We start from the raw sequence: 26204 nt of genomic DNA, 5'->3' as shown, positions 1-26204 counted from the left end.
CGTTCAAGCAGCATTTCAGACATACAAAATTTGTATGGTACCCAATTTCCCTGCTTTTGGTTACATCTCGCTGCTCGCAAACATTTTGAAATTGTTGCTTGAGTACTCCCACTGAATTTTAAAGCTCTTGTTGAGTCTGATAAGAATCTTCATGCATCCAATTCTTGGTCTTCAAACTTTTCTGGCTGGCCTGGGCCTTTTAAAACTCACTACTTCTGAACCGCAAAAGTCATCTCTCGCTCGTTGAAAATGATCAAACACATTCAGCATAAGCTTTGGTGAGCAATCGGTTCATTTTTATAACCTTCAAAATGAGTGGCAAGTTTGTCATTCCGTTTGTAATTTCTACATTTTTCATTTGAGATCCCACAAAGTATATATACTCTGGATCGTTGTAGATAGCGAAGTCGATATAGCCATGTCCTTCTGTCCGTCTGTATGTTGAAATTAAATTTCCATAGTTTTTGACCTATTTTTCATCTATATTTGGATTACTAAGTCATTAGTATAGACAATATGGATATCCAATAATAGATATATCAAAGACCTTTGCAACGGCGTATATAAGGCCAAAGTTAGTCCGACATACAATGGGTCAAAATCGGTAAAAATATTTTTTACCCCGAATTTGTGTCTTCACCAAAAAAAATTGTTTGTTATAAATTTTTTTTAAATTAAAAAAAATTATTTTTTGAATAAAATTTTTTTCAGTAAAAATTAAAAAAAAAATATTTAAAAATAAAAAAAAAATTTTGCCATAAAATTTGTTCGCTAGTTAGTTAGTTAGTTCGAGTAAGCTGAATCCAGTGGTGCTAACCGTTTTTTTTTAGGTTAGCTTTTGTTTTCGAGATATACCGTTATTTCGAAAATGGAGAAGGTTGCACAACTTTTTGTTACGAAATTGTACTTGAATTCAAATATAACGATTTTAACGGCTGATTTAAAAGTAGCATAATGCTTTCAAATAACAGTGCTGTAAAACTGTAACATATCTGTGGGCATTATTAAATAAAAGCTTTCAGTTGATTTGATCGTAAGTTGGCAACGCTGTATTCGATTTCGAATATTCAGTTCAAGAACATTGTAGAAAGTACACCACAGATGGCGTATGTATTAGAAACCTCTAGACAGTTAAAAAGCTTTCAAGATGGTAATGCAGTGTTATAAATAGTGGCAGAGGTTGCAGTCGTGAGTGAGTTTATCAGAGACGCTTTTCGAATAAACATCATCTCAGTGCCTTAAAGTGTGTTGTGTTTTTCAAGTAAATTCGTGTACATTATAAATTGTGTCTGTAATTCTGAGAATTTATAAACGTTTATAAAAAAACATTGAGTGGCTATTTAATTCTGTTGTTGTTGTACATTTTAAAGAAATAAAGAGTTGTTACAATTTTCAAACTACTAAACGGCTTTTATTTGCAATTAAAAGTATCCGGTTTATTTAAAGGAAATAAACCAGCGATTTGAAAAGGTTAAAACGTAACATTATATTCGTGTAACTCAAAAAAGGTTTAATTTACTGAATAAACTGAAAAACCGAAATTCCACAATAAAATTACTTTAAATAAGGCTTAACATTTTTTTAATCTGCGCAGTCGTTTTGGAAATAAAATTTTTTTTTGGCAAAAGAAATATTTTTTTTATCAAAATTTAAAATTTTTTTTTTTAAAACGGCATACAAAATTGGAAAAAGCGGAAAGCAATTGGAAATTACATTACTTAAAGGTTGTTTACTGATTTTTTTTTGTGGCCGAACAAGCACAGAAGATGTCGAACATTCTGGATGCCCACATGAGGTTTCTACACCCGAAACAATTGGCCGATCGGAGTTTAAAAGGGCGAGAGATTGTAGAAGCCATTGGCATCTCACATGCCTGAGTTGTTTCAATTACGAATGACCACATAAAATTGTAGTCACAGGTGTAGTTTCCAAGGCAAAAAACCATGAATTAGTCTACGAAATGCTGTGACTATGCGAGTGACTATTTCTTATTTCCAAAGCTGAAGAAATGGCTCGGTGGAATGAAATCATCTCACAAAGAAATACCTATTTTGATGGCCACGAATAATCTAATTTTTTGGAAGGGATAAAAAAAATTGGAGACTGATTGGAAAATGTCCAAAAACCAGTGTTTCATTCAAAAATCCATGGACTTTTTGACTCACCCTCTTATATTGCCAATATATTTTAAATTTTGTTATTCCCCGCTCTCTTAATTTTGAAATTACCCCCCGATCCTATACCACTCATTTACTACAAGCAAACACTTGTCCGTATATAAACAAATGGGTTTGAAAAAATTATCTTAAACTTGAAATTTGTTTAAATTTAATCAACTTCACACATTGTTCATAAACTACTTAAATAAAACAAATATTAGAAAACATTATTCGGCTATGCCGAATCTGTTTTATCCTTCACTTGGTATTATATTGTTCATATCTCAGACATTAATGGAACAATTTTGTTGATTTTTAAAACCTCATTCACGAACTTATATCTGATATTTTAATACAAGCTTTCTCTAAGATATCTGAGGCCTTCGGAAAGTTAATTTCAACCAATCTGTAAAGACTATTAGCACTTTAACTTGCTAAGTTCATTTTATTTTGAGAATAAGATTTAAACGCAACCAAACACTATCTACATTCGCTTTTTATTAAATACAATAAATCCTTATCTCACTGAAATAAAAACAAAGCAAATAACAAAAATCAACTTCTTTTACGTCATTTCCAAGAAACAAGAACAAAGAAAGAAAAATTAGAGCAGCTATTAGCTAACACGCGTTCGAAGAAGATTAAAGAAGTGCTAAATTGCTAAATAAACTAATAAATATTAAATAATGAAAGGTGGCATATCAAATACATATTATGAATATCATTTTAAAAAAACACATTTTTGGAAGTTTCTTTAATTTGAATAATATTGTTGAATAAAGTAATAATTGAATCAATTAAAAGATAACAACTGATAATTATCTATAAATATAAACACTTGCCAAGTGAATTAGTACAATAGGTGGTGTAAATTGATTAAGTTTTTTATTCAATTGAACTAAAAATTGTTTCCAATTTAAGAAATTTACAAAATTCCAGGCCATTTTCTTATATGTCTCAATAATTATCGTTTGGAGGAGCAACTTATTAATTAAAATTTTGAGTTGGGGCTCAAAGTAGCAATATTTCCATAAAAAATATCGAAAAATCCCAACCTAATGCACGCTAATAAATTGGTCAAATAAATACTGTTACGTTTTAACCTTTTCAAAACGTTTGTTTATTTCCTTTAAATAAACCTGATAATTTTGATTGCAAATAAAAGCCGTTTAGTAGTTTGAAAATTGTAACAACTCTTTATTTATTTAAAATGTACAACAACAGAATTAAATAGTCACTCAATGTTTTTTTATACACGTTTATAAATTCTCAGAAATACAGACACACTTTATAATGTACACGAATTCGCTTGAAAAACACAGCACACTTTAAGGCACTCAGTTGATGTTTATTCAAATAGCGTCTCTGATAAACTGACTAACGACTGCAACCTCTGCCACTATTTATAACACTGCCATCTGCACTCTAGATTTATCTTTAACTGTCTAGAGGTTTCTAATACATACGCCATCAGTGATGTACTTTCTACAATGTTCTTTAACTGAATATTTGAATTCGAATCAATGGTCAACTGAAAGCTTTTAGTCAATGTTAATTAATAATGCCCACAGATATGTTACAGTTTGCTATTACAGCACTGTTATTTGAAAGCATTAGGCTACTGTTAAATCAGCCGTTAAAATCGTTATATTTGAATTCAAGTACAATTTCGTAACAATACAAATAATAAAGAAAAAACGAATTGAAATAATTATGTACATATGTATGGATGTTGTAATAGAACAAAAATTGCAACAACAACGTTCTAAAATATCAAAGTAAATGAAATTAAAAATACACAGCTAACACTATATCAATTATACACATCAATCAATTAAAAAAAACAAACAAACATTATCCATACTTGCTGAACTACGTAACCAGATTATAGTCACCGATACTCTTGAAATTCTTACTTTACACAATTTGCGTTTAACTACAAAAAAAAATGTAAAATGTCGGCCGACAATATAGCAACAACAAAAATACCGCATTCAATTGAATCAACAACAAAAATACAATAATAAAAATGTATCATCAGGTTTGTTTGTGTTCTTTTTATAATTTATCTACATATACATATGTACCTACATATATATAAGTAAAAGATTATGTCTCTTGCTAGGGAATTCCCTCTCTCCCATGGAACACTCTCTCATTTTAAAAAAGTTTCTGCACAAGAGAGAAAGGTTAACAATTAGGCGATTTATTTAACGATTTTTTCCTATTTACTCGTACATACATTAAGGCGTTTTTGTTTTTGGAAGTAAAATTTATTAGGAACTACGAGGATTATGTTTGGGAATGTTGTGACACTTGCTATGATTGTCCAACTCTGAAAATTCTAGTCAAATATAATAATATTAATCCGTGCTACATTGGTTTTGAAGTTTGGAAATTAATTTTCAAGGAAACAAAATAAAATTTATTTCAGTTTCTGCAAAAAATCTGGTGCCGAATTATCTATCGAATCGAAAAATAATAAGGAAATTACCATCAATTTTACTCGATATCGAATGTGGTAATTATTCGTCCCCTGTTATTATACCCTTCGCCATGAGCGGCAAGGGTATATGAATACATATAAGTTTGTCATTCCGTTTGTAATTTCTATATTTTTAATTTGCGACTCCACAAAATATATATACTCTGGATCGTTATAGATAGCGAAGTCGATATAGCCATGTCCGTCTGTATGTTGAAATCAACTTTCCGTAGCCCCCAAATAACTTACATATATGATTTATATACATACATTAATATATCGGGAATTCTTTCGGCTCGTTTGCTATTTAAAATCGACAAAATCGGCCCACAAATGGCAGAGATATAAGAAAAAAACCTGGACAATATCTGGATTACTAAGTCATTAATATAGACAATATGGATATCTAATGATAGATATTTCAAAGTCCATTGAAACGATGTATATAAGGTTATAGGAACTTGGACCTACAATGGGTCAAAATTGGGAAAAATATTTGTTAACCTGAATTTTTTTTTCATCAAAAAATTTTTTTTATCAAAAATTATTTTTCAATAAATTTTTTTTTTAAATTAAAAAAAAATTTAAAAAAGAAAATTGGAAAAAACTTTTTTAAAAAAAATTTAAAAAAAATTGTCAAAATCGGGAAAAATATTTTTTAACCCGAATTTTTTTTTTCATCAAAAAATTTTGTTTTCATCATAAATAATTTTTCCAAAAATTTTTTTTTTTAAATTAAAAAAAAAAATTAGAAAATTTTTTTTTTTTTAATTTAAAAAAAGAAAATAATTTTGTTTAAATAATAATATGTAAAAAAAAAATATTTTTAAGTATAATTTGGTGAAGGGTATATAAGATTCGGCACAGCCGAATATAGCTCTCTTAATTGTTTAATATTAAATTTCGCTTTAGTTGTAACTAGGGTTCCTAATTTGAAGGACTTTTTCCCTTTCCGGGAGAAAATTATTGGGTTTTACAATAGATCTTTTAAACGCGTTTTTTGTTTTTAATAACTTATATGTCATTTTGAAGGGTACATATCAATCATTTATTCTTACTTAGTTCTTAAACATTATAGTGAAAGCAACATATGCGGGAAGTTTTGCTTTACTTCTTTCATTTGAAAAAAAAAGAAGCCACCGATTGCTCACCGAAGCTTATGGTGAATGTGTTCCATCGGTTCGTGAGAGATATAATTTGTGTGTTTCAGAAGGGATGATTTTGAAACTGAAGAGAAAGATCTCCCAGTGAAAATTGTTGTCAGATTCAAAAAAAAACTTACTAAAGCATTGGAAGCTACTCAAGCAGAAATTTCAAAAATTTTACGAGCAGCAGGAAAATTGGGTACCATAAGAATTGAAGCTGAGATACCTTGAAAGAGGATTTTGTATGTCTGAACTGCTGCTTGAACGCTACAAAAGAAAATCATTTTTACGCCGAATCATTACTTGTGATTAAAAATGGATCCATTACGATAATCCGAAACGTAAGAGATCGTATGTGAAGCTTGGCTAACCAGCCGAATGGACACCAAAGCCAAATATTCATGGCGGTAAGGTAATGCTCTGTATTTGTTGGTACCAAAAGGGTCTTATCTATTATGAGCTGCTTAAATTTGGCCAAACCATCACAGGGATACTGTATCGAACGAACCATATTTGTTTGAAGCGAGCATTGGCCAAAATATGTCCAGAATATGCGACCAGACATGAAAACGAAATATTTCATTTTGACAACGCTAGGCCACATTTTGCAATATCTGATAAAAACTATTTGGAAAGAAGTGGTTGGGAAGTTTTGCCATATATTTGATTAATATTTGATTGATGAAGAAGGTTCACTTTGGAACAGAGTATCCAAGCTTTTATTTTGAAACAAACGTTTCAAAATAAAAGCTAAAAATTTGAAAAAAAAAAAATCCTGCATTTTTAAGTCATACACTCAATAAATTATTCAAAAAGTACCATTAGAATAAAGAGAAAGTACCATATAGGAACGCCCATGGTTTCTAACTTATTCAGTGTCATATATGCTTAACCCCTTGTCTATACTTGACAAATATTTATCATAACAATAAATGACATTTGTTGTCAAGACAAAGTTGTCTTAGCAAAATTCAAAAAAGTACTATTAGAGGGACGAAAAAGTACTATTTTGTCTCTCTTTATGGTACTGTAATTCCTTCAAACACCCTATCCTTATACTTACTTCACTCAGAAGCATATCAGCTAAGTTTTATGTTGATATGTTAAATAATTTAAAAGTTAAAAAAGTGCCATTAGGAGGAAAGGTACCAACTTTTAACCTGTTGAGCTTCCATCAAGTTTGAAGTATCAAAGTACTCCATTTTTTAGAATATTCCAAATAACAACCTTTTACTAAATTTGTGTATGACAAAAGGAACCAATGTTTAATAATTTTGAATAAAATGGGTTTTTCTCGTTTTTTTCTACTTTTTTTTGTCCAAATTGATATGATACAAATATTATTCTAACCAATTTTAGTATCATAATGGGAGTTCATAAAATGTCTACAAAAACGTATTTTATGAAAAAAGTATTGTACCAAAAATAAATACAATTTTTACCCCTTGAGTGTTCGTATTTCCAAAAAGTACCAAATTCCTATTTAGTATTTTTCTTAAATGTTTTGAATACGTTTTAAAATTTATATCTATGTTGATGGAGACTTTTGGCGATGAACCAAGGTGGTTTAAAAATAGTTGGCATTACTGAAAAGATATGGTTTTCTCAAACCCCTCCGGCCCCCCACAAAGAAAAAATATATAAAATGACGCAGTTGTATTTTTTTCTTTTTCAAACATTAATGACTGATAGTATTTTTTTTTATTCACACTTTATTCAAATCAACAAGAGAAACAAGAATTATAAAAGAGAAAAATAAAAAGAGTAATGAAAATTTGTTTGGTTTGAAAGAGTTTAAAAATTTATTGGGGTTTGCTAATTGCAATTAAGAGCATATAAAAAAAGAGTATTCTTTAGATTACAATTGAGCTAATAAATATTTTAAACAAATACTTAAACAGTATTAGTTTTATTAATTTGAATTATTACTTGATAATTACAATAAACAATAACTTTTCAGAAAGATAATTTTGTATTGATTACAAATCCGTTATAACTATATTAATTTAATATTTAATTTAAAAAAACTGAAACAAATTGTACCCTTTTAAAATCGTTAGAGCCGAAGCGGCAAAACATTTTCAGATTTAAACTATTATAACAAGTCACACTATAATCCAACCAGCATTTCTCAAAATTCCATATAAAAAACCTAGAACGCGACATTCTTAAAGAAATCTTAAATTAGTTTCTTCTTTAAATTTGTTGATAGCATTTTAATAGCACTGTTTTTAGTTTAAAGCGTAGGCTTTGTCGTTTTTTGGTTTCCGATATACTAGCTGTAAGAATGGGATCCAGAACGCGACAGAAAATAGAAATCGTTTCCGAATTGAAGCATAATTATTAAAAGCGATTTTTTATTAAACTAATGTGACTTTCTGTTGATATTTGTCATCATATTTACTCTCATCCAAATTTTAAGGCTGTTGTTTTTTGCAAGATTTCGGTTTTGTCCCTCTCAGTAACGTTTCTATGTATATTTTATTCTATGATTGTCATGTTGATACATTTCTTCAACCTTTAGTATGATTTAGCGCGCGACATTTTTTTCCGTTAAGATTGCAATAAAGATTAGTTCTAGTAATTTCAACAAAAGTGATTCTATTGAAACTTTCTGTTAATAATTGTCATGTTGAAATATTTGCACAATCTTTAGTATGATTTAGCACGCGACATATTTTCTTGTTGACGTTTGTAACAAGGTTTAGTTCAAGTAATTTCAATAATAGCTTCATATTTATTATTTATTGATTCGACATTCATTTTATAGAGTACTTCATAAACAAACTGTCCAAAAAAAATGCTCTAGAACGCGACATTCTTAAACAAATCTAAATTTTTTTTCTACATTCCATTTTTTAATAAAATTTGGTTTCCAATATACTAGCAGTAAGAGTGGGATCCAGAACGCGACAAAAAATAGAACTCATTTTCGACTGCATCTAGAAAAAAAAATCGAAATTTTGAAATCGATTTTTATTCTGTGTTATTGTTGATAGTTATCATGTTGAAATATTTGCAAAAAAAATCGCCTTAAATAATAATTTCCATTTTCTAAAGCGAGTTCTATTTTTTGTCGCGTTCAGGAACCCACTCTTACTGCTAGTATATTGGAAACCAAACTAAAGACAGTGTTACTAAAATACCATCAAAATATGGAAAGAAGAAAACAAATTTTAGTTTTCTTTAAGAATGTCACGTTCTAGAGAATTTGTATGTTATTTTTTAAATGAAATTTTGATAATTGCTGGTATGATTACTGTGACACTTGATATAATAGTCTGACACTGAAAATGTGTGGCATTATCGGTTCAATTTGTTTCAGGTTTTTATTTAATTGTTCCCAAGCACTGCATTGTTGCTTTCCTCCTTCTCTCGGCACAGGTTTTACCCATCTAAATAAGCAAGTTAAAAAAATAAAAACATTTGTTTTTGATATAATAAACACTTACGATGACGAACGCGACACAGTTTGGAAATTAAAATAAAATGTTTTGTGTGATTATGCACAAAACACTAAATTTTTATTTAAATTACAATTTTCAGCCTCTTGATTACAACGATCTCGTAGTATGTACTGATAAATAACGATGATTTAGATATCAGAACGCGACATTGAAACTTGAACAAAATCAAATGGAAAGTTAAACAATAATCGAGCTTTGAATTACAATTTTCAGCCATAAGATAACAACGATAGCGGACAACTAATAACAAACGATAATTTAGATATCAGAACGCGACATTTAAACTTGAACAAAATCAAAGAAATAGTTAATCATTAATCGAGCTTTGAATTACAATTTTCAGCCACTTGATTAGAACGATCGCGGAGTACTAATAACAAACGGTGACTTAGGTACCAGAATGCGACATTGAAACATGAACAAAATCAAAGGTATAATTTATCATTACTCGAGCTATGATTTTCAATTTTCAGCGGAGTACTGATAACATACAGTAACTTAGGTTCCAGAACGCGACATTGATACATGATCGCTTTGTTTTCACCAAATAACTTTCATACAAGTCAATTAAAAATTTTCTTTTAAACAACTTAAATATTATTTACTTTGTTAGGTATTTGTTGCAACAACAAAATTTAGACACAAAAAAACTCAACAAGTTTGTTTTATTGTCCCCATTACTCATACGCTGCGTTGGGCTCAACATTTTTTATTTTTTTTTTTGCTAGAGTTTGTTTTAATAAATATATGTAGGTACATATTTTTTGTATTTTTTATTATTTTTAAAAAAATAAACGTTATTTTTTACACATTTAATACCGGTTCTGCAAACAACAACAGGCTGAAAAAACAGCTGCAATTTTTTTTACACACAGCCAGCCACACAAGTAAAACTTAAAATACACATGAAATAAAGTATTTTATTTTATTTTTTTGTTTTGTTTTGCCGTTTAAATAGGTGGAATAAAAATGTGTATTAAAACCAAACCGTAAAGGTGAATAAATGCAACAACAAGCAAACCACACAATTACAACTACAACAATAAAACTGGTTGGCAGTAATAACACCAACAGCAAAAATCGAATAAAATATAAAATACCACAGACAACAAAACGGCTTCCCCCAATTAAACACATTCAACAGCAACCACAACAACAACGACAACAAATACAACAACAACACCAAAGAAGAAAAACAACAAAACAAACCAACACCAACATCATAAGCTTCATATGAAATATGTATGACTTCATAACTAACAACAAAACTATACAAAAATTATAAAAAACAGACCAACCAACTAAAACCCTGCAGTTTGGCCTGGCCGCACAGTGGGCAAATATTTTTTTAAAAAAAATATTGTTTTTTTTGTCTATATCTCAGCCATTTGTGGGCCTATGTTCTAAGTTGGACTATAGCGGATATATTGATGTCTTAATCATGTTTGTAAGTTATTTGAGGATTGCGGCAAGTTGATTTCAAAACCCAGACGGACATGACTAAATCGGCTCCGCTGTCTTAATGATCCAGAATTTTAATACGGGTCCGCGATTTTTTGAATTTGCCGGCTCTTAACTGAAAGTGTAACACTGCGCCTGTCAACAGGCATCTATCAGTTGACTCCCGTCAAAATTTGCGTCATTTAGTTTGTATATAAAGGCTAAGCTTGATAAATACTTTGTGGCGCTAAATTAATCACCCTGTCGAAAGATGTTATAAATTTTGCAAATGGCGTCGTACATCAATCATATTTAGCATTTGTAAACTAGACAGCTGTAGAATACAAACAGTTAATGCCTGCTGAACATCAGTAAGCTGAAGTGGACGATTTTCAGTTGAAAATCATCATGAGCGACGAGGTGCATTTTCATTTAAGCGTTTATGTCAATAAGCTAAATCTTCCTTTCTGGGGCACTCGAAATTCTTGTGTAATGCACGAAAAGCCGTTACATTCACTCAAGGCTACTGTATGAAGCGGTGTTCACGCTGGAGTAGTGATTGGACCGTATTTTAAGGACGATATCGGCAATACGGTTACTGGCTTCCTGGCGAACGCTATAAACGTCTTATTAATTGAATGAATTAATAAGAATTGAATGAGCGGAGCTTGGAGAACATGTGGTTCTCTCGTAATCGCGTAATCTCCCGTTTTGACTATTTGGCATGTCCAGCAATATCGCCCAATTTAAGCATCTCAGACTTCTTTCTTTGGGGCTACTTGAAGTCGCGGATTTATGCCAACAAGCCTCAGACAATCGCAGCCCTTAAGGAGAATATTCGACAGGAATGCGAACAGTTATCACCAGAAAGTTGTAGAAAATACGATAAAACTGGCACTTTAACAGACAAAATTTTAAAAGTCCAAATAAAAATTTCCACCACTCCAAGAAAATTTGTTTCATTTAGTAAAAAAGTTATTGAAAAACAGAAATGGATGATTGAATTTGAGCCACCTTGTACTATGAAAACCCTGCACCATCAATTTCAATGGTAAAAAAGTGATTTACTGAATTTCGTTGTGACCGTACAATCACGAAAGATGCCGAACATTCTGGACGCCTAATTGAGGTTTCTACACCAGAAACAATTTAAAAAATCACTATATGGTGATGGACGATTGGCGATTGAAAGTGCAAGAGATTGAGGAAGCCATAGATAGCTCACATGTCTCAGGGTTTACATGCCAATTAAATCCATGAATTAGGCTATAAATTGCTCCCTCTTCCGGATTTAGGCCCGAGTGCCTATTTCTTGTTTCCAAACCTGTTTCCGAGGAAAGCAATTTGACTCCAACAATGAAATCATTTCACAAAAAATATCTATTTTGATAATCTCGACAAATCTTATTTTTTGGAATGAATAAAAAAAATTGGAGAAACATAGGACAAAGTGCATAGAGCTCAAAGGGCAAAAGCAATGATTTGGTGCAAAAATTATTTATTTTACAGCGTTCAAGCAGCATTTCGGACATGCAAGGTCTTTCGACCTGGTTTTAAATTCTATGGAGAGGTTTTTTAAAAAAATAAAATTTAAGTAAAATTGTGAATTTTTTTTTAGACCTTTCTCCACATAATTAACGATTACGCAAAAACGGTTAGTCCGATATTATTAAAGTAAACTTAGAAAAATTTAAATTTATTATATATTACGTTTAAATCGGCTTAGTAATTTCGGAGTTATAATAAAAAATTGTAGCAACAAATATATTTTTAACGTGAAAATAGCTAATTTTTTGGTTTTAAAAAAATCATGAAAAATTTAAAACGTCAGAAATTGTATAGGTTTATTGCTTTATAGCAAAGCCATATAAAATAGCAACAAAATGAGATATCGATCATAAAAATCGATTGATTCTTTTCGAATTTATTCACAATTAAGTAAATTCTCTCATTTTCACAAAATTTTAGTTTTTTGTTTCATATACATCAAATTGAGTAGTTAATGCTTTCTTTTGAATGATTGAATTTTGAAAACATCTTTACTATACTATATACAAATTTTCACATATGTATTACGTTTTAATCGGCTCAGTAGTTTCAGAGTTATTATAACAAATTTAAGCAAAAAATATATTTTTTATGTGAAAATAGCTAATTTGTTTGTTTTAAAAAAATCATGAAAAATCGAAAACGCCAGAAATTATCTATATTTATAGCATTATCGCAAAGCCACATAAAATAACAACAAAATGAGATATCAGTCATAAAAATCGATTGATTCTTTTCTAATTTATTCACAATTAAGTGAATTCGCTCATTTTCTCAAAATTTTAGTTTTATGTTGGATTTACATACAATTGCGTAGTTAATGTTCTTCTTTTGAATGATTGAATTTTGAAAACATTTTTACCATGCTATGTACAAATTTACATATATATACTGTGTTTCAATCGGCTCAGTTGTTTCGGAGTTATAATAACAAATTGAAGCAAAAAATATATTTTATATGTGAAAATAGCAAATTTTTTAGTTTTAAAAAAATCACGAAAAATCGAAAACGGTAGAAATTGTTCAGATTTATTATTTTATAGCAAAGCCACATATAATAGCAACAAAATGAGACATCGATCATAAAAATCGTTTGATTCTTTTCGAATGTATTCACAATTAAGTGAATTCGCTCATTTTCACAAAATTTTATTTTTTTATTTCATATACATCAAATTGAGTAGTTAATGTTCTTGTTTTGAATGATTGAATTTTGAAAACATTTTTACTATTCTATGTACAAATTTTCACATATATATTACTTTTTAATCGGCTCAGTAGTTTCAGAGTTATTATAACAAATTTAAGCAAAAAATATATTTTTTACGTGAAAATAGCTAATTTTTTTGTTTTAAAAAAATCATGAAAAATCGAAACCGGCAAAAATCTTACAGATTTATTTCTTTATAGCAAAACCATATAAAATAACAACCAAATGAGATATAAACCATAAAAATCGATTTATTTTTTTCGAATTTATTCACAATTAAGTAAATTCGCTCATTTTCTCAAAATTTTAGTTTTATGTTTGATATACATAAAATTGTTTTTCTTTTGAATGATTGAATTTTGAAAACATTTTTTTCATGCTATGTACAAATTTTCACATATATATTACGTTTTAATCGGCTCAGTAGTTTCGGAGTTATAATAACAAATTGAACTAAAAATTATATTTTTTACGTGAAAATAGCTAATTTTTTTGTTTTAAAAAAATCATGAAAAATCGAAAATGTCAAAAATTTTTCAGATTTATTGCTTTATAGCAAAGCCACATAAAATAACAACAAAATGAGATATTGATCATAAAAATCGACTTTATTTACAATTATTCACAATAGCAACCGAATTTGTAGCCAATAAAATTTTTCGGTTCTTTAAACAGATAGTCAGTTGATAAAGAAGAATTTCGTTTGAAGCAACCAAACTTTTGTAGCCACAACTGTAAAATTCGGTCACTAAGGTTGCCAATCATTCGATTGGCAACAAATTCGGTTGCTATTACGAATCTGTTTTCTCAGTGTGCGTGAAAATAACACACCAAAACGTCGATAGCAGATGAATTAAAAATCAGAAGATATATAAATCTTTCCGAATCGGTAGCCAATTTTAAAATAGAAATGCGAACTTTTTAGGGGAGAAAATTAGTAAAAAAAAAAACTGTATTTTATTAAATTTTTCTGAAACAGTTCTGGCAACACTTTATGCACGATCATGCTTATGGGCTCTGCACAAAAGAGCCGAATTCGTAAAACCAGAACAGGTTCTACCTTTTTGAATGGTTAACAAATACAGTACAAACTCTGTCAGAGAACTGAACCCACTTGCAGCGAAATACTAACAACTTCATGAGCAGCAGCATAATGATCATTATTAAGCTGTTTTTTTATGTATGAGAATTTTGTATTTGCCAATGCATGGTGTTTCATTCTGTTTTTTTTTTGCGATTATTTTTTCATCATGGCAAAACAAACTTGTTTTGGCTTTTCCTTTATGCATTTTAGATACACATTTACAAACATATTGCCGCCATGCATCTTGGCAAAGAAACACCCCTGCCCCACGCACCTCTTGCCACGCTCTCCAACTAAATGTACATAGCTGTTGTAGCTCGACAATGTGGCTGATTTAAGTAGACTTTTTAGAATTTTTATGTTGTTCTTCATGTTAATGGCAATTGTTTTATATGGTTTTAAGACCTGCAACAAAAAAAAGGTAAAGAAATCTACAACATAGCGACTTACAACACTAAGTCGTAGCAAATAAATGAAAATAAGAAAAAAACATTGTAACAACATAAAAATGATCATCATGAACCTACATACATAAGTACGTTTGTACATGTTATTTAGTTTCGATTTTTGTTGCAAAATATTTTCAGTTGGTTAAGGTATTAAACTTGGTCATTTATTGCCAGAAGGTTGCTTGTTGGTTGCTTTGACTTGACTTAACTTGGCTTGGTTTAGTTTATTTGCCCCATCATCATCATCATCGTCATCATCCGTTGGCTGTTGTCGTCATCATTCTTAGTCGTCTGTTCCTGACGCCTATAAATCGCGTTTTGCAGTCGCCTAAAGTCTTAGTCAGACATACCAACCAGCAGATACTCATTCGCTGGGGTCTGCCTTGAAAAGATATTTTATGAATTGTTTAAATGTATTGAAAGATTTATACCTATTCTACTCGTATATGTACGAGTATGATTATGTACTTTAACTTTAACTCATGTGGCAAAAGTATTGCAAATGCAAGCAACATGTCTTGCATGAAAATATTGAAAAAGATAAATAAATCTTTATGATTTTATTCACTTTATTTTATGGAGAACAGGTGGTTTTAGTTTTGTAATCAGATTGTTAATATTTAGCCAGCAAAATCGTATTAATGGCGACTACATACTATGTAGATTACTTAGTGCTAGTTAGGTAATGTCAGGTTAATAATTTCATATATGTTAGCAATTTATTAAGTTGTCCTAAACTTTACTACCGCCCAGAATATGCGGTCAGTCCTGTTAAAAAGTATTTATAATGAAGTAGTTGGGAAGTTTTTATGGTAAATTTTATTTTGAAAATTTTTTGTCTGTAAAATGTTAATTTTCAACTTCTAAAGTCTTCAAAAATACCAAATAATTGTACATATTACTTCAGAAGACTTACAATATATTCCAAAACCACTGTGGTTTGAAGACTATTATTTGAATTTACATTTATATGTTCGTATTAATGGAAAATAATTGAAATTTTCCTTAAACATATTTAAATTTTCTCTTTTTTTGGAATCAATCAACACAGGGCAACAAAATTGAAAAAAAAAATCAGAGGCTTTTTAAACCACTACACAATTTTGATGTATTGTGATTCCAGTAGTACAAATATGGTGTAAATTTTACATTCTATAAAGAGTTTTTTTTTTAAAAAAAATGTTTAAGTAAAATTGTGATTTTTTAGACGTTTCTCCACATAATTAATGATTACTCAAAAACGGTTAGGCCGATACTATTAAAGTAAACTTAGAAGAATTTACATATCCTTTAATCCTTTTATATATTGCGTTTTAATTGGCGTTATAATAACAAATTTAAGCAAAATATATATTTTTTTATGTGAAAATAGCAAATTTTTTGTTTTAAAAAAATCATGAAAAATTGAAAACGTCAGAAATTGTTTAGATTTATTACTTTATTGCAAAGCCACATATAATAGGAACAAAATGAGAAATCGATTTCTGCCGTTATCGATTTTTCATAATTTTTTTAAAACAAAAAATTTGCTATTTTCACATTAACAACTCAATTTTATGTATATCAAACAAAAAACTAAAATTTTGTGAAAATGAGCGAATTCACTTAATTGTGAATAAATTCGAAAAGAATTAATAGATTTTTATGATCGATATCTTATTTTGTTGCTATTATATGTGGCTTTTGGATAAAGCAATAAATATAAACAATTTCTGCCGTTCTCAATTTTTCATGATTTTTTTAAAACACAAAAATTTGCTATTTTCACGTAAAAAATCTATTTTTTATTTCAATTTGTTATTACAAATCCGAAAGCACTAAGCCGATTGAAACGCAATATATGTGTGAAAATTTGTACATAGCATGGGGAAAATGTTTTCAAAATTCAATCAGTCAAAAAAGGAACAATTTTATGTAAATCAAACAAAAAACTAAAATTTTGTGAAAATGAGCGAATTCACTTAATTGTGAATTAATTCAAAATGAATTAATACATTTTTATGATCGATATTTCATTTTAGTCCTATTACCTGTGGCTTTGCTATAAAACAATAAATATAAACAATTTCTGCCGTTTTCGATTTTTCATGATTTTTTTAAAACAAAAATGTTTTCTATTTTCACATAAAAAATTTATTTTTTGCTTCAATTTGTTATTATAACTCCGAAACTATTGAGCCGATTTGAATGTAATATATATGTAAAAATTTGTACATAGCATGGGGAAAATGTTTTTAAAATTCAATCATTCAAAAGAAGAACATTAACTACTCAATTTTATGTATATCAAAGAAAAAAGTAAAATTTTGTGAAAATGAGCAAATTCAATTAATTAGGAACAAATTCGAAAAGAATCCATCGATTTTTATGATCGATATCTCATTTTGTTGTTATTATACGTGGCTTTGCAATAAACCAATAAATCTGTAGAATTTCTGCCACTTTCGATTTTTCATGATTTTTTTAAAACAAAAAAATTAGTTATTTTCACGTAATAATATATTTTTTGCTTCAATTTGTTATTATCACTTCGAAACTACTGAGCCGATTGGAATGCAATATATATGTGAAAATTTGTACATGGCATGAGGAAAATATTTTCAAAATTTAATCAATCGAAAGAAGTACATTAACTACTTAGTTTTATGTATATCAAACAAAAAACTAAAATTTTGTGAAAATGAGCGAATTCACTTAATTGTCAATTAATTCAAAATGAGTTAATAGATTTTTATGATCGATATTTCATTTTATTCCTATTACCTGTGGCTTTGCTATAAAACAATAAATATAAACAATTTCTGCCGTTTTCGATTTTTCATGATTTTTTAAATACAAAAAAAATTTTATTTTCACGTAAAAAATATATTTTTTGCTTCAATTTGTTATTATAACTCCGAAACTACTGAGCCGATTGAAAAGCAATATATATATGAAAAATTGTACATAGCATGGGGAAAATGTTCCTAAAATTAAATCATTCAAAAGAAGAACATTAACTACTTAATTGTATGTATATCAAACAAAAAACTAAAATTTTGTGAAAATGAGCTAATTTACTTAATTGTGAATAAACTGGAAAATAATCAATCGATTTTTATGGTCTGTATCTCATTTTGTTGCTATTATATGTGGCTTTGCGATAAAGTAATAAATCTAAACAATTTCTGCCAGTTTCGATTTTTCATGAGTTTTTTAAAACAAAAAAAATGCTATTTTCACGTACAAAATATATTTTTTGCTTGAATTTGTTATTATAACTCCGAAACTACTGAGCCAATTAAAATGCAATAAATAAACGGATTAAGGTTTATTCAAATCTAAACTTTTCTAAATTAATTTTAATAATATCAGATAATAAAAACACTTTTTGGTTATCATAAATTAAGTGAAGAAGCATCTAACAAAAATTCACTATTTTACAAAAAAAAAAAATTTTAAAAAAAATCTATCCAAAGAATTAAAAAATTTTACCATTTTTGTACTTAGGTAACCATGATGCATCAAATCTTTATAGTGGTTAGTGAAGCCTGTTGACCTGTATAATGAACTGTAAATTTTTTATGATTTTCAAATTAACAATTTCAAACTAAATAATATCAATAACATAAAGAGAACTATTTCATGTTTCAAGTATGAACAAATTCATACTTAAAATTTTGAAATTTTTGGGAATGAATTTCTCTATTCCATGTTTAATTCATTCAGTTTATAAAGAAATTCATTTGAAATATGTAATTTTGTCAAATATTCAAAATTTTTAAAACAAAATAGTAAATTTTCTACTTCTCGGATTTGACTCAAAAATTCAGAGCTTTACTATTATTTCAAATATCACAATAATACACATTACTCTAAATTTCCAAAGAAATTAATAACTATTAGGTATTAATATAAACAAAAACCTCAATACCAGGTATTTATATAGCCATTGCTTCCCAATAAATCCCCATTCTATTAAATACAATTATTATTTATTTCGAAATTTTGTGTAGCCCAATAAACACTAAAACAACTACGAAATACTCAAATATACTACGTATTGCCTAAAGAAAATTAGTAGAGGAAAAAACATTTTTTGTTTAAAAATAAATTTCTATTTCATTGGAAATTCCCTGGCACAAATTTGCAATTATTTGCCAAAAAGAAATTTCTAAAAAAAAATTAAATTAAATGAAAGCAAACGAAAACAGAAATTGTACGCTAACTAAAAAGAATTTTTAAAAATAGATTATTAGAATCATGTTCATTGCAGCAGCCCCTATAGTCGGGGCAAGAGGATTAGTTAGTCTGGCAGCATACATACTACAGCGCCATACTATAACACTAAGCTACGAAATAGAAAAAAAAATTAAAAAATTCAGAATTCATCGAGCATATTCAAAAAATCTAAAATTTTTTTTATATTTTTTATGAGATTTGCGCCCCCTGTTGTGGGCTTTTGGAACTATTTTAAAGGATTCAAAAAACACCAATTGTATTAATTTTTGATGTAGAATCGACTGGTGAATTCATATTTGCAATATATTCAACCGTTTTTGCTCTACAGAAAAATGTGCTCAAAATGCGCGTCTTTAGGTGCGTTGAACCACCACAAGGAGTGAAAATTTTCCAAAAAAAAAGGACGCCATTATTTTTATTTACGCAAAAACCTTCAGAAAAATGATGATACCCGCAAATCAAATTTTTGAAATTAACTCTATTCTATATATCAACTAATTTTTTTTTCTATAACATTTAATATTTAATAAATTATCACAAAACCGAAACTGATCGGTTTTCAATTTTTTAAAACCGAAACCGCGGCTTTTAAATTCTTCGGTTTTTTGGAAACTCTAGGTTCATTATTATAGAAAATTCAAAAAAGTATACCCTTGAATTTTCACTCACTTGGGACCATATACGCTTAATTTCATATTTTTATGTCCATTATTAAAGAAAATTAGGGAAGTACCATTAGAATATAGAAAAGGTACCAAAAAGCAGTCACTTGTGGATTCCCACTCAATCGTTTCCATATAAGCTTTATTTCGTATTTCTAGGTTCATTGGTGAAGAAATCACTAAAAGTACCATTCGAATGAAGAAAAAGTACCAAAAAGTCTCCCCATAGAATCCTAACTTACTTAGGACCCTATATGCTTGATTTCATGATTTTAAATCCATTAAAGAAAAAGTACCATGAAGTATCCCCTAGAATTTTGACTCACTTAGAACCATATATGCTTAATTTCATGTTTCTAAGTTCATTTTTATAGAAAATTCAGAAAAGTACCATTAGAATATAGAAAAGGTAAAAAAAAGCCCACACTTGTAGTTTCCCACTCACTCGGGTGAAGAAATTACAAAAAGTACCATTCGAATAAAGAAAAAGTACGAAAAAGTCTCCTCCTAGAATTCTCACTGACTTAGGACCGTGTATGCTTAATTTCATATTTCTAAGTCCATTTTTGTAGAAAATTAAAAAAAAGTTCCATTATAATAAAGAAAAAGTACCATGAAGTATCCGCTTGAATTTTCATTCACTTAGGACCATATACGCTTAATTTTATATTTCTAGGTCCATTATTATAGAAAATTCAAAAAGTACCATTAGAATATAGAAAAAGTACCAAAAAGCAGCCACTTGTGGATTACCACCCACTCGGGCCCATGTAAGCTTTATTTCATATTTCTTGGTTCATTGGTGAAAAAATTACAAAAAGTACCATTCGAATAAAGAAAAAGTACCAAAAAGTACCATTAGAACAATAAAAAAGTACCTGTTCTCACATTTTGGTACCTAAATATTATCCCCTATTCCTAACACTAACTTTACTCAGATACATATCAGCTAACTTTAATGTCGATAACTGAATTAATTTAAAATGTTAAAAAAGTACCATTAGGAGAAAAGTACCAATTTCCCTTTTCTTCCTTGAACACCCCTCAAGTTTGAAATTTAAAAATATTCCATTTTGCCAAAATTGTTTATGCTACAGGCATGTCTGAAAATATTAAAATCTGTGTTAATGTGCCCAAGAATAAATATGTTTTAAAAAAAGTACCAAAATGTTTACCCGGATTTGGCCCAATATACACCTATTCACTCGACTTCAAAATAACACCCTGTTAGTTAATTTTTGTATGAATCCAGGAACCAATGTTAAAAACAATTATAAAAATTGGCTTAATAATTTCAAATAAAATGTATTTTCCCGATTTTATCCCCTTTTTGGTACCTTTTCTATCCCCATTGCGGTGGTAAAATTTTATTCAAATAAATTTCTGTATCGTGGTGTGAGCTCATAATAAAATATTCGTATGTCTATGTCAAATTATAGAAAAACATATTTTATGAAAAAGTACCAAAAATAAACACTATTTTTATCCCTTAAGGATTCGAATTTCCAAAAAGTACCAAACACATATTTTTTATTTTTTGATAAATAAAATTTGTTTCTATGTTTATTAGTTTAAAAGATACATAGGATACCAAAAAAGTACCAAAATACAGTTTTTACCCGTTTTCTCCCCTAAAATGTTCGAATTTCGAAAAAGTACGAAACACCTGTCAGCTTATTTTTTGAATAGAGTAACATGCTATTTTAAGTTTTTTGTATCTTTATTAGTTTTTAAGATATAAGGTTACTGAATTTACCCGTTTTTACCCTTTTTTACCCCCTAAACGTTCGAATTTCCAAAAATCCCTTCTTATCGGATCGTTTTGGGGATGGAGGAACCCACAGTTAAAATTTCATGATTCTAGCTTTGGGCTGTTCGATGATGAATCAGTCAGTCAGTCAGTAATGTTACTCTTTTATATATATAGATGAGATTATTAACCAACCATTATCTAACTACTTCTAAGTAATTCATACAATATGTAGTTGACATTAATACGATTTTCCTGGGTAATTTTTAAGAATCTGATTAACCTAAACAAACTTATTCTGTCCCCAATATTATAATATTGGTCGCAATATTAGATCGTTTAAAATTCACTGATTAATTGTCAACGGTTTAGTGCATTCAAACGAATAAAAACTAATTTCCCACATCAATCAATAGGTATATTCGAACCAAAAAACTCGTTGTTGTTTACACTATATTGTTCAATAACTAAGTGGGAATAAATGACAGATATGTACCCTTCAAAATGACATATAAGCTATTAGAAAACAAAAACACCGTTCAAAAGATACATCCTGCATTTTTAAGTCATAAACCCTCTTCTTCTTATGTTCTAAAGCTTAACTTACAACCACCAGGGGCCATTCACGGTTGATTATTTAACTTTATTTATTGAATTTAACTAATTTTCTTAAGCCTAACAATATGTATTTAAATCTTATAACTAAAATTAAAACTAATAGCTCTCTCTCTCTACCAAGAGCATAGCGAACAAATGAGCCTTATCCTAGCGGGGTGGTAGATCGTCTCTACGAAGCCTTGATTGCGTTTGGGTATGGGTGAGAAATCTATTCTAGTTATCACGAACTTTCTGAAACTAATCCTCCACTAAGTTCCAGTTTATGTTCTCATTTTTTATGTACCAGGGTGCACTACTGGTATTGATCGCTGTTCCCCACAGTTGGATTCCATATGTCCAAATTGGTTTTAAACCCCTGTTATACGGAATGACTTTATAGTTAAGGCTTAATTTTGATTTGTCACTGATCTACCAGTGAAGTCTAGAGGCTTTTAACTTCATGTGAAATCTCTCGGTTTCTATATGACGACGTCCAGTAAGTCGCTTATCTAAGTGAGTACCAACAACACGAATGTCAACAGGATAAAGTCATGAACCATGTTCTCTTTATACCCACAACATCTACTACTCTTTTGCTGAAGGGTATTAACAATTTCGTTATTATTTCTCTTTTTGTTTCATATAAAAAATATTGAAATAACTTGTACAGATGATGATGATGATTTTAAGTTTGCTATTATTGCTATTTTCATTCGGAATTTATGGTTTTTGTATTTTAGATGTCAAAGTCAATGTGTGGGTGTTTTAAAATTTTTTATTTTTGGTTGTTGTTATTGCATTTCTAAAATATTTATTTCAAATTTAACACTCACACACATATTTCTATTTCTAAATTTCACTTACGTGTTGTATGTGTGCGGAGAGGGAGGCGCCAATTATGAAAAATTGTGTATTTTAATATTTATGAATTATTAACAGCTAAAAATTTTCAAAAATTTATTAATTGGAATATTTTTCACTTTTTCTTTTGTTTATTTTTGCAGAATCTACAGTAAATGCACGTAAAACAGCTTTAGAGAATGCCCGTGAAAAACTCAGAGGTAAGAATATTATGGAAAATATATTTATATCTAATAAACGTTAAGAGTGACTACCCTCTAGGTTACTTAGAGACACTTAAGTGACAATTGACTTCACGCTAGTTTACATGGGATGTTAGTATACTTAAGCAAAAAGAAAATAAACTGTATGAGAATTATATAAACACAATTTGTATGGTATAATACCAGTTTGTACAAATAACTCATAAAACGCTTGAAGTGATTACACTCTAGATTACTTAGAGACACTGAAGTGACCATTGACTGCACGCTAGATTATCTTGGATGTATAAAGTAATCAACTCACTTCTCTCTGCATTACAAAGAGCTCATACATGGCAACTGACTCAAAATATATAATATTGGAGTGATCAGACATTAGTGACAATTACTAGCTGGGATGTTTTCGATTTGCACACAGATGCACCAGATGCAATTATGTAATTTAGTTAAATCTCCTACCATAAACTCTTTTAGCAGCTTTGTGTTCATTGCAAACTCTATGAAAAGAAATAGAAATTCCCGGTAAAACCCATTAAAACATCAATAAGGACACTTGTTGGTCGTTAAATGTTAAAGGACAGAAAAAAGGATTTATCTTTCTTTATTGTTGTCGCTTTAATAACACACCTAGTGTTTGTTATGACATCAGTGCTGACAAGCTGCATTATGTGGTTTATAACTACCTGCGCGATATTGATAGTTAGTAAAACAGTTTTTGGAAGGTAATTGACTAATTTCTGGGAAATACCACTGATAGTGTGCACAGGTACTAGTGGTTTTGTATGTGTTTTAAATTCTTTTTAAATGTCATATGTTTTTTGCTGCTGTAAAATATGAAATATTATTACACCTACCCATGTATTTGAAGAATTTACAAGTCAAAAGGATTTAAATTGAAAAACGAAAACAATTTTTCGTCAAAATATTTGTAGTTTAAAGTGTAGATATAATTAAAAGACATTGTAGTCGAATTGTGATATATGTAAACAGAGGACTGCTTACGATTGCAGAACATTATATTAAAAATGCGGGATTTATAATAGATGAAGTGTCTTTTGATGGAACACATCTTTCTTACTCCCTTAGTTACAGAACAACTGTTTTTTTCTTCGAAAATATCGAATTTTGTACCAAAAAATCGTACAAATCTGCAAATTCAAAACGTTTGTGAGCAGCAGGAATCATCCAAAAGCAAGGAAATTGGGTACCATACGAATTGAATCTGAAAAGACCTTGATAGAGAGATTTTGTATGTCTGAAATGCTGTTGAACTCTATAACAGAAAATTATTTTTGCACCGAATCATTACATGCGATGAAAAATAGATTCATTACGATAACCACAAGCGTAAGAGTTTCTACGTTCTAGTTGAGTTCTAGTTCAATTCAGTTCTAGTTCAGTTCTAGTTCAGTTCTAGTTCAGTTCTAGTTCAGTTCTAGTTCAGTTCTAGTTCAGTTCTAGTTCAGTTCTAGTTCAGTTCTAGTTCAGTTCTAGTTCAGTTCTAGTTCAGTTCTAGTTCAGTTCTAGTTCAGTTCTAGTTCAGTTCTAGTTCAGTTCTAGTTCAGTTCTAGTTCAGTTCTAGTTCAGTTCTAGTTCAGTTCTAGTTCAGTTCTAGTTCAGTTCTAGTTCAGTTCTAGTTCAGTTCTAGTTCAGTTCTAGTTCAGTTCTAGTTCAGTTCTAGTTCAGTTCTAGTTCAGTTCTAGTTCAGTTCTAGTTCAGTTCTAGTTCAGTTCTAGTTCAGTTCTAGTTCAGTTCTAGTTCAGTTCTAGTTCAGTTCTAGTTCAGTTCTAGTTCAGTTCTAGTTCAGTTCTAGTTCAGTTCTAGTTCAGTTCTAGTTCAGTTCTAGTTCAGTTCTAGTTCAGTTCTAGTTCAGTTCTAGTTCAGTTCTAGTTCAGTTCTAGTTCAGTTCTAGTTCAGTTCTAGTTCAGTTCTAGTTCAGTTCTAGTTCAGTTCTAGTTCAGTTCTAGTTCAGTTCTAGTTCAGTTCTAGTTCAGTTCTAGTTCAGTTCTAGTTCAGTTCTAGTTCAGTTCTAGTTCAGTTCTAGTTCAGTTCTAGTTCAGTTCTAGTTCAGTTCTAGTTCAGTTCTAGTTCAGTTCTAGTTCAGTTCTAGTTCAGTTCTAGTTCAGTTCTAGTTCAGTTCTAGTTCAGTTCTAGTTCAGTTCTAGTTCAGTTCTAGTTCAGTTCTAGTTCAGTTCTAGTTCAGTTCTAGTTCAGTTCTAGTTCAGTTCTAGTTCAGTTCTAGTTCAGTTCTAGTTCAGTTCTAGTTCAGTTCTAGTTCAGTTCTAGTTCAGTTCTAGTTCAGTTCTAGTTCAGTTCTAGTTCAGTTCTAGTTCAGTTCTAGTTCAGTTCTAGTTCAGTTCTAGTTCAGTTCTAGTTCAGTTCTAGTTCAGTTCTAGTTCAGTTCTAGTTCAGTTCTAGTTCAGTTCTAGTTCAGTTCTAGTTCAGTTCTAGTTCAGTTCTAGTTCAGTTCTAGTTCAGTTCTAGTTCAGTTCTAGTTCAGTTCTAGTTCAGTTCTAGTTCAGTTCTAGTTCAGTTCTAGTTCAGTTCTAGTTCAGTTCTAGTTCAGTTCTAGTTCAGTTCTAGTTCAGTTCTAGTTCAGTTCTAGTTCAGTTCTAGTTCAGTTCTAGTTCAGTTCTAGTTCAGTTCTAGTTCAGTTCTAGTTCAGTTCTAGTTCAGTTCTAGTTCAGTTCTAGTTCAGTTCTAGTTCAGTTCTAGTTCAGTTCTAGTTCAGTTCTAGTTCAGTTCTAGTTCAGTTCTAGTTCAGTTCTAGTTCAGTTCTAGTTCAGTTCTAGTTCAGTTCTAGTTCAGTTCTAGTTCAGTTCTAGTTCAGTTCTAGTTCAGTTCTAGTTCAGTTCTAGTTCAGTTCTAGTTCAGTTCTAGTTCAGTTCTAGTTCAGTTCTAGTTCAGTTCTAGTTCAGTTCTA

The 26204-nt window shown here is 29.7% G+C and overlaps 1 protein-coding gene across 1 annotated transcript in view; it reads left to right on the top strand.

Moving 5' to 3' along the window:
• The window catches only part of shn (schnurri), a 162165-nt gene that overhangs the window by 52835 nt on the left and 83126 nt on the right, over nt 1-26204 (top strand). Inside the window, exon 2 of the mRNA XM_065513595.1 lies at nt 23222-23278. Coding sequence (XP_065369667.1) covers nt 23222-23278 — 57 coding nt within the window. The remainder of the gene's footprint in view (nt 1-23221; nt 23279-26204) is intronic.

Source organism: Calliphora vicina, chromosome 5 (assembly GCF_958450345.1).
Source record: "Calliphora vicina chromosome 5, idCalVici1.1, whole genome shotgun sequence".
In the NCBI taxonomy this organism is placed as follows: Eukaryota; Metazoa; Arthropoda; class Insecta; order Diptera; family Calliphoridae; genus Calliphora; species Calliphora vicina.
Note: the sequence above shows the minus strand (reverse complement) of the source record. Positions and strands in the feature narration are given on the sequence as shown.